This window comes from Copadichromis virginalis, linkage group LG8 (genome assembly GCF_057382275.1).
Source record: "Copadichromis virginalis isolate Kocher_CV1m ecotype Utaka linkage group LG8, C_Virginalis_male_GT1.1, whole genome shotgun sequence".
Lineage (NCBI taxonomy): Eukaryota > Metazoa > Chordata > Actinopteri > Cichliformes > Cichlidae > Copadichromis > Copadichromis virginalis.
In genome coordinates this window covers 160,279-170,000 of record NC_140625.1, presented here as the reverse complement: position 1 = coordinate 170,000, position 9,722 = coordinate 160,279, and the positions used below count along the sequence as shown (strand labels likewise).

General features: G+C 42.5%; 2 protein-coding genes across 5 annotated transcripts in view; both read right to left on the bottom strand.

Moving 5' to 3' along the window:
* rfng (RFNG O-fucosylpeptide 3-beta-N-acetylglucosaminyltransferase) overlaps positions 1-3,248 on the bottom strand; it is a 19,199-nt gene extending 15,951 nt beyond the window's left edge. Inside the window, exons 1-3 of one of the 2 annotated variants that reach the window (XM_085465322.1) lie at positions 2,677-3,248; positions 1,285-1,464; positions 1-220 (exon numbers count right to left, since the gene is read on the bottom strand). The exon at positions 1-220 is cut by the window's left edge and continues 341 nt beyond it. In XM_085465322.1, the coding sequence (XP_085321448.1) occupies positions 1-154 (154 nt within the window). In that variant the 5' untranslated portion in view covers positions 155-220; positions 1,285-1,464; positions 2,677-3,248. The remainder of the gene's footprint in view (positions 221-1,284; positions 1,465-2,676) is intronic. The other variant, XM_085465321.1, reaches the window with a different exon arrangement.
* Positions 3,249-4,093: 845 nt separating this feature from the next.
* LOC146702441 (protein NLRC3-like) overlaps positions 4,094-9,722 on the bottom strand; it is a 56,590-nt gene continuing 50,961 nt past the window's right edge. For 2 of the 3 annotated variants that reach the window (XM_085465314.1, XM_085465315.1), the window contains 6 exons: positions 9,555-9,722; positions 8,136-8,309; positions 7,803-7,976; positions 7,504-7,677; positions 6,290-6,336; positions 4,094-5,763 (listed from right to left, as the gene is read on the bottom strand). In XM_085465314.1, the coding sequence (XP_085321440.1) occupies positions 5,201-5,763; positions 6,290-6,336; positions 7,504-7,677; positions 7,803-7,976; positions 8,136-8,309; positions 9,555-9,722 (1,300 nt within the window). In that variant the 3' untranslated portion in view covers positions 4,094-5,200. The remainder of the gene's footprint in view (positions 5,764-6,289; positions 6,337-7,503; positions 7,678-7,802; positions 7,977-8,135; positions 8,310-9,554) is intronic. The other variant, XM_085465316.1, reaches the window with a different exon arrangement.

The following is a 9,722-nucleotide window of genomic DNA, read 5'->3' as shown; positions in this document are numbered from 1 at the left end:
GGGGCTTAGGCAGCTCCACCTGGCGTGCAGGGGGCCGGAGAGCTGGAATGAGCAGGAGCAGGAGGCCGCAGAACGCGAGAGAAAACAGGAAGCAGAACTTGCTGACCCCGACTGAAGCTATGTGCATCCTGACTGGCTGATGGAGCAGATTCATCAGCCTCCAGGGCTGCAGTCACTCCCAGCAGCACCCTGTCCCATCATCAGATCACAGCGACGAGTCCTGCATAGAAACAGGAAGATTCAACAGCATGTGGAGAGGCACATTCATCCCAAACCCTCAGTTTAACAGCAGCACAACATCACCTGCAACAACACGGGTCCAGCTGACGCTCTGCTAAAAGCCTAAGCTATTTCAAATGTATAAGCTACAAACATGATCAGACTGTGGGGATGAAGACGGCGAACCTCTGCCAACCACACGTGATTTATTACAGAAGTTGCAACACTGTAAAGAAAAAGCAGAACCCAATGATCAGGACACGTTACATGTTGTGCTGTAATCAGCTGTTTGATGTTTCCATCATTTTTCCTTTTTATAATTCAGTGTTTTCAGTGGATGACAGGATGGATCCTACAGAGCTGTGCTGCTGGAATATGTGCATAATGTTATAGGTGCCCCCGCCTGAGACCCCACCCCCACCGAAGCTGGTGTCAAACTGTGTGCTAATAAAAGTGGCCTGTATTTATATAGCGCTTTACTAGTCCCTATGGACCCCAAAGCGCTTTACATATCCAGTCACACACTGGTGATGGCAGCTACATTGTAGCCACAGCTGGGGCGCACTGACAGAGGCGAGGCTGCCGGACACTGGCGCCACCGGGCCCTCTGACCACCACCAGTAGGCAACGGGTGAAGTGTCTTGCCCAAGGACACAACGACCGAGACTGTCTGAGCTGGGGCTTCGAACCGGCAACCTTCTGATTACAAGGCGAACTCCCAACTCTTGAGCCACGATCGCCACTTCTCCTCTTTAAGCCAGAGAGTCAGAGCACAGGACCGTTCTCTGCTTCACTTCATCCCGTCGTACGTGAGTGGGGGCAGCTGCGGTTGCTGTTTTCCAAAGTGTTCCTGATGCAGTCTTTTCCACCTGTTTTGAATGCAGGTCCACCTGAGCCCCAGACCAGGACTTTGTCACTGCTGCAGAGACGCTTCCCTCCGTTTGAATGCCTAAAATGCTTGCACAGCCACACGTCTCTGCCATGCCCCTTCATTAAAACAGGACATTACTTTTGCACGTGTCACTTTCTATATTTTATATGATATTTTCTGTGTGAAGGACTTACTAAGTGCTTTGCCTTTTAATCCTCCATTTCACAGCTGGATTGAGCTCGCCTGGTTCTCCAATGAATGCGCACATCTGTTTCCACTACTGGATTCTCCTCCATGCAAAGGGACTCACTTAGTTGCAAAATGGTGAACGGGATTTGCTGCCAGCCCCCATCTGAAGCGGTTCGACTGCAGTCCTACAGAGTGAGGGCAATCCAGCATTTACCAACAAAATCAGAGTGCATGATCTGAGAGGCTCGCTGCACACAGACTGCTGTACTCAGCAGCAGCTGCTCTTCAGACAATAATATACAGCATGTGTGTGCAGACAGCAAAGCAACAACTGTATCCCAAAACCCTTTCAGTACAGAGGAACACCTTTCAGCGTTGCTCACGTCTTCTCTTTACTTCTCCAGCCTGCTGTGGCAGACGGCACCGAGCCTGCTTCCACCAGAGACCGACCTGATAAAGGGGACGTCTTTTATCCCACTGTCACCAAGTCACAAGGGACCGGGGTTCCCTCTATCTTACTCTATAAAGCACCTTGGGACAACAGAACTGACGACCGTCCACAACAACATGAAATTCCCCAGCACAGATGGAGAGGACTTGGCCTTCTAATGTGAAGACTGGCTCCTTTTGATGGTTTTCTTTTATAATAGTGTTAAATGGGACATTCAGAGGGAAGATGGTCAGACAAAACTAATAAATCATTTTTTCATCCATCATCTTCCACTGATCCACCTCAGGGTGATCTAGAGTCACCAAATGATCGAAGCACCTTCATGTTTGGACTGTGCAGCAAAACCAACCCTGGATATAAATCAGTCAGGGACTGGCCTCCCCAAAGCCCACAGCTAAACATTACTGAAGCTGTGCTGAATAAAGCCATTATGTTTGCATATTTCAATGTCAGTGCATTCAGTCATTGTACCCCGTTGTCTTCTTTCTGCTGTTCTCTGTAAGAGTCACCAGCAGCTCGGTGTCCCTCCACTGCACATGTCCAAACCCTCTCTGCCTCCAACCCTGTCCATCACGCCCAGTGAAAACGTGAGCATCTTCAGTCTCTTTGTCCAAACCACACATCACAGCAGAGCTCAGCACCTACATGCAAACCCTGCCTTTCACGCCTGCTGTGATCCTTGTGTCACAAACCAGCCACGGACGTCGTCCGTCTGTAAACGTGCTCAGTAAAGAAGTCGTTCAGTGTTAGCTCGGCGAATAAACCCCTCCAGCTGTGAACCACTGGGAACATCCGAGAAGAGCCGTAAACAGGCAGACTTTCGTGTCTCCTGCGCCACGCGCGTGAACTTCTTGTGCTACAACAAGCGCTCCTTAAATGGGAAGATTTTAAAGTGGAGTCTGGCATGGTGGAGGAGCACAGGCACCGGGGCTTCGCACCAACTTACCGTGAAACATCAGAGCACACGCGTTTACCACAGGAAACACCAGGAAAGCGCCACTGCAACACAAACGATCCCGGGTTTGTTGGACGGTAAACAGCACCTGGACCCGTCTCGTCGTCTTTCCCCGGTGTGCCTCCGCTCCGACGGCTCTCGGCTAGCCTGACGGTAGAAAAAGCCCCCTCCACCGGCAGAGTTACACTCTGTGCCCCGAGTGAGGGTTAGCCAAACACTCCACAAACGACGCACTCACGTCAGACCCGCACCGGGTTAACCACGGTCAAGAAGGCTGTTCCGGTCAAACCTTTCAAAATAATGAATACGACGAGCAGTTTGTCGTCGATGTCGGGATCAGCCCGTGTTTGTCTGCTCTGACTTCATTTCAACAGGAAATAAAACTTATGAGGACTGTGACTGAATCAGCTCTGTAACGCACAGCTTTGATGACGTTGTAACCTTAGTTTTATTTCCTTGTTTTAAAGGTAAATTCCAACCTTTGAATGTAACCAATCACCGTTTGAATGTCACATGGTTTGAAATGATCGTGTTAAATGTGCATCTTTTTATTGTTGTTAAAATGTTTCAAGTTCTACCTCAGCGCCCCCTGCCTGTCATGTTTGTCCACTGCATCAGTGGCAAAGCAGACTGAGACAGCAGGGGTCAGCGACCTACCAAAATAATGTCTATTTATTAGAAATATCAATAAGCTGATGTGTCACGTTCTTAAGCCTTACAATGAGATGAAACAGCCTTCACTGTAAGGTTCAAGGTTCAAGGTTCTTTATTATTTGTCACATGCATAGTTATACAAGTATAACACACAGTGAAATGTAGCCTGACACGCTCCTCGACATGTGCAAAAATTGGGGGGGGTGTAGAGGAAGAACATTATATATATATATATACATATACATACACATATAGTATATACACTGGGTGAATGTGCAGTAGTAGCAGCAAGCAGGTGAATTCTGTACATTAATATGAATAGACATCTGACTATTTTACAGGATAGACAATATAAACATATTTAAAATTAAAGGAATTGAAATGTACATTGTGCCTTGGTTTAGTGTCTGGAAGAGTCCTGACTCAGTCAATTATAGATGATGTGAGAGGGCGGGTGTGTGTGTTTAGGGCACGGATGGCTTGGGGATAGAAGCTCCTCTTGAGTCTCTCTGTCCTTGCCCAGAAGATGCGGAACCTTCTACCAGATTGCAGAAGTTGGAACAGTTTGTTGCCAGGATGGGACGGGTCCTTCAGTATCACTAATAAGTGGAAATAATTTAAATCTTTGACCAAATGTAACTTCTCTGCAATGGATTTTTAAAAATGATTATTTAGTATTTTAATTTTGCCATGTCATTAGAGTAATACCATATTTTGTTGCATTTAGCAAATAAGACGTACAGCAACAAACAGCTCTGACAATGGTCCAAGACAGATTTATTTCAGCATTTAAGCTACACATGAGTGAATCATAACGATCTGATAATTTACAGTTTATTCAAGTAAATAGGGAGTCCTCTTCTTCAAAAGAGTTGGTGTGAAGTTTCACTAGGTTCTCTGCTACGACCAACAGTTTTTATAGCATACATGATTCCCTTAGGCTGTGTCATTGAAAACAGTGCAGATAATACCCTTCTCTTTATTTATACATGAAGCCAAGTGATACAAACAGCAATACAGGCATGTATTAAACGTATAAAGGCCTGGATGTCCTGTAATGCTCTTCTCCTTAATTTTCCATCTTTATAGTCTATTAGTTTCACGTTTATTGTCATTGGTGTTACCCAGGCTGAAATACTGTTTCTCACCAGCCTCTACAGTGCAATAGTCAATACAATTTAAAAAAGAAAAAGTTTTAAAAAGAGCAGTAAAAAATCGTAACAATAAATGGGGATAAAGAACATAAAATCTAAATTCTAAAACAAACACAAGTCTAAACAGTCACACTCATACAGGTAGCAGCAGCCCTTTCACAGAAGGGGGTTGTTAAAGTAAGTAGTGTGTGTATCTGGGGAGTATATTGTGTGTGTGTGTGTGTGTGTGTGTGTGTGTGTGTGTGTGCAGATAGGGGGCATCACAGTCCGATTGTGGATCTTACAGTGTAGCTGTGTGAGTAGCTGAGTGGATGGGGAGGGGGCACAGTCCATTTATCAGTCTCACAGCTTGTGCAAAGAAGCCTTCCAGCATCCTGGTGGTTCTGCAGCTGATGCTCCTGTACCTCTTGCCAGACGGCAGGAGGAAGAACAGGCCATGAGACGGGTGGTGGGGGTCTCTGATGATGGAGATAGCTCTGTGTATGCGGCCCTGTTTGTAGATCTCCTCCAGAGGCGAGAGAGGGGCACCAACAATCCTCCTGGCAGTCTTAACAATGCTATTCAGTTGTTGCTTCTTACAGGACTTGCAGCTGCCAAACCAAGATGTAAAACTTTGTGTCTGTTATAGTCCATTATAGTCCATGTTTGTCAGTTATCTTCAAATTATAAAATGCTTCAAATAAACGTGTAAGGAAAGCAGTTTGTCTCTAGTCTTCTGCATCCATCTGACATAGAGACACAGAGTTGTAAACACCATAGGTGAACTCTGACCGTATCCTGAAGATAGGATAAAGAGGTTCGGTGAAGCTGCAGTGGAACGTGTGGATGTGTGTTGGTGTATCAAAAATGATTCTGTAGAAGGATACAGTGCCAGCAGACCAGTCCAAATACACTCCCACTCTGTTCGTTTCAGTGGAGGGAGCAGGGCTATCTATGATCCGGACTGAGTTATTATGCCATGCAGAATAATTGTCAGCAGAACAGTCCAGACTCCAGGAGATGTTGTTCCCACCAATACGACTGTCAATACCATCACCACTCCTTTTAATCCCTCTGTAAGTCACTCCTATAGATACCAGCCCACTCCAGTCCACCTCCCAGTAACAGTGACCAGTCAGGCCACGTGTACACATCAGCTGGTACCAGCACTCAAACCTCTCAGAGTGATCTGGATACAGCCATTCCTCGTCGTCATCTGTCACAATGTTGTTTTCTGTCAGGTAAAGGTTCCTGTGTACTGTGTTCGGGTCCATTTTGAGTTCACAGGCGTCTGACGGCAGATCAAAATGAAAACAGAACCGTCAGAACCGTCCACAGAGCCAAGCACTGATGCCAGTCACATCACATGACTGCATCACCACGCAGATCACATGACCCAGAGCAAATTAATCCATTGTTATATCAAATTATTTTATACTACAGCTTCAGATAAACAATTAGTAAATGTACTGCAAGTCAGCAAGTTTAAGGCATAAAATCTTAAAAGGTAAAATCTTTTTGCCAACTTAATATTAAGAAATGTGATAACAACACATCGGTGCTAAAACATGAAACAAATCTTTTAACTGTGAGCTAACAGAGTTCAAAGACATTTGGTAGGCATCAAAGAAATGATACAAACTCTACATAATCAAGTTTGATCATAAATGTATTTAAACCTTCACAAAGTCCAGGTCATAGATCTGTCTTTTCTTTAGATGAATGACACTCGGTGTATGTATATATATATATATATATATATATATATATATATATAAGCTCATTTTAGCTTCATTAATCAAGCTAAAAACACTTACATTTCCTCAGTCCTGGTTTCAATCGTTGAGCTCCGCAGCTGTCCAGCCTGGAATAATAATTCAAACAAAGAGACATGAAAATGTTTTCATACATTCGTTGGTTTTGTTTAGCTGAGTTTGGAGGATAAGCAAGACACGATGTGCTTGACTAGCTAAAAATTTGCATCTCAGAACAGTATTCTGTCCTCTAAAAAAATCTGATTTATTACTTCCAGGCTGGACGACTGTAATTCATTATTATCAGGAAGTCCTAAAAACTCCCTGAAAAGCCTTCAGCTAATCCAAAATGGCTTCCTGTTAAATCCAGAATTCAAAATCCTGCTCCTCACATACAAGGTCTTAAATAATCAGGCCCCATCTTATCTTAATGACCTTGTAGTACCATATCACCCTATTAGAGCACTTGGCTCTCGCTCTGCAGGCCTACTTGTTGTTCCTAGAGTATTTAAAAGTAGAATGGGAGGCAGAGCCTTCAGTTTTCAGGCCCCTCTTCTGTGGAACGAATTGTGGATTTGGGAGAGAGAGACAACCTCTCGACTTTGAAGATTAAGGTTCAAACTTTCATTTTTGCTAAAGCATAAACTAATGGCTGGATCAGGTGACTCCGAACTCTCCCTTAGTTACAGTGCAATGGGCCGAGGCCTCCGTGGGCTTCTTCACTCCCCTCTTCCAAATCTCTAAATGTTTATACACCTCTCTGCATTTAATGGTTAGTTATGATTCATCTCTGGCTCTCTTCCACAGCGTGTCTTTGTCCTGTCTCCCTCCCCTCACCCCAACAGATGGCCCCGCCTCCCCCGAGCCTGCTTCTGCTGAAGGTTTCTTCCTGTTAAAGTTAAAGTTTTTTCTTCCCACTGTTGCCAAGTGCTTGCCAATAAGGGTTTGTTTCTTGATTTTTGTAGGGTGTTCACCTTACAATATGAAGCGCTTTGAGACAACTGTTGTTGTGATTTGGGGTTACGTAAATAAAGTTGAACTGAACTGGATTGAGTGGGTGGCTATGGTATTGTTTGACCTTGGTAAAGACTTTTCTGATGGGTTTATTGCCTCAGTCACTTGTATTAAATAGAACATGATGTTTGTTTTGTACACTCTTGCTCCAGTTAGGGTAACCAAAAATGTTTTTACATGTGACTGACAGGTTGCTTGTAGTATCCATAGGTTGGTTTCTGAAGTCTTAATTTGAATAAGGTTACGAGCACCTGTCTTCCTACCTTAGAGAGTCCAATCTGCAGTGTGGATCCTGCAGTGCAGCAGAGAAGAGCGTCACTCCTGTGGGTCCTGGGTGATTATAACTCAGATCCAGCTTTCTTAGATGAGAAGGGTTTGAACTCAGTGCTGAGCTCAACGAAGCACAACCCTTCTTTGTTATCAGACAACCTGACAAGCTGTAAACATTTCAACATCATTGGGTTTATCTGTTTGAAATTTTGCATTAACTGTAGAAAATGTGTGATATGACAACATTAAAAAACTTGAAATAACAAAAAACGAAAGCATATTCTTATCTAACCTGAGAGTTTCAAGTTTGCACTGAGGACTCTTCAATCCACAAGACAGCAGCGCCACTCCTGAGTCCTGCAGGTCATTATTGTTCAGGTCCAGCTCTATCATACTGAATGACTGGCAACTGAGGACTGAAGCAAGAGCTTCACAGCTTTCATTCGACAGGCTACAGCCACCCAGCCTGAAGAAAAAAAAGAATTCAGTAAAATTTATAAGAAATCCAGCAAAATAGAATTTTCAGGACAAACTAGACCCTTCAGATTCTGAATGTTAGGCACCACAGGTTCAGAAGTGCTGATTTGAATATGAATGTTGTCACATGTTGTTGAAAAGCTCTTACCTGACAATCTTCAGTGTACACAGTTGACTCTCAAGTGGCGTGAAGAGATACGTGACTGCTAAATCCGTCAACTCATTATTATTTAGATCCAGCACTTCCAGAGTAGAGGACTGACTGCTGAGAACTCTGGAGAGAGTTTTACAGCTTCTCCATGAAAGCTCGCAGCCATTTAGCCTGAAGACATAATATTGAGCATTCATCAGAAATGTGGAATAAAAAAAATACAGAAAAAAAAAAAAACAAATTTCAGCTCGTACTAATGAGAATTATTGAAAAATATTTGAATATAGATTTATTCATTCAGGGGTAGGTTCAGGTTACTATGGTGTCATTCATCGACACTATACATTTTCAATACAAACAGAGATAACAGAAAAGCATAATATTGCATAATGAAGAAATAAATAAAACCAAAAATGCCTCCTCTGTTTCACAATTTGATTTAAAATCATGTTAAATGAAATCATCATGGTTTATTAAGGTGGAAATAAGACAGCGTTGTGAAACATGACTAAGCTTCTCAGTTTGTTTCAAAGTTCAGTTTGGAATCTATAATTGTTCCGAGGTATTTGGACATTACACCATCGGACCTTTAAGGGACATGATCTTGAAGAGCACAGCCTCCATTTATTTTAAAACCACTAACAGGGAATCTAGCCATTTTTTTTAACACTATTTGATTTTATTAACTGAAGTCCCCTCATTTCAGTGTTCCTGTTGAGATGTATACTTTAATTATATTTAATTAAATACAATTACATTTAAGTATTGATTATTCTGAGCTCTTGATGTCCCCATTTACTGTGTTTTTCTGTTAAAGGTAAAGAACCCACATTAAACCTGTAATTCAGCGTTTGTTTGGGGTTGTTGTTTGTTTTTTCAGAAATGAATTCTTCTTATTATATAAAATTTAGATTTTGATTTATTGAATCACGTTTTTTGGTTGCTGTAATACAGTGGTTCTTTTAAGAAAAAATAAGATCTATGTTTTTCTTCTTCCTAAGATAATCTATCAAGCTATCAATCTATCTATTGGGCTGTCTGTCTGTCTGTCTGTGTGACCTGTAAATTGTGCGAACTGCAGCAAAAGAACGTGGATTAGAAATAATCATCAGTCTATTTGTATGCTATTTAGCACCAAGAATATTCACTGAGTAAAGCTTTTACTTTGATCTGGCCATTATTAGATTATGGGGCCAAGTTTAGACCTGAAAGCACAGAGTGGCCTTTAATGTTTAAATGGATCCAGCTGAAAGTTTAAGAGTCTCAGTGTGCAGCCATCACACTAAAAATTAATGGTAAGTATGAAAATACACATATGAACTTATGGAGATCAACAGTTTCCTGACTTTCCCTGTTTCATTTTCTAACCTATATATTTAAATAATACAATTTTAGTGTAAAAATTCTGAAACCAACCTGAGAACCTCAAGTTTAAAGTTTTTCTCCAGATCTGCAAACATTGTCCTTATGCCTGAATCATGCAGGTTGTTGTAACTCAGGTCCAGCTCTTTTAAACTACAGGACTTGCTAAGAACAGAGGACAGTGCTTTACAGCTTCTGCTCAAAAGGTTACATCCAATCATC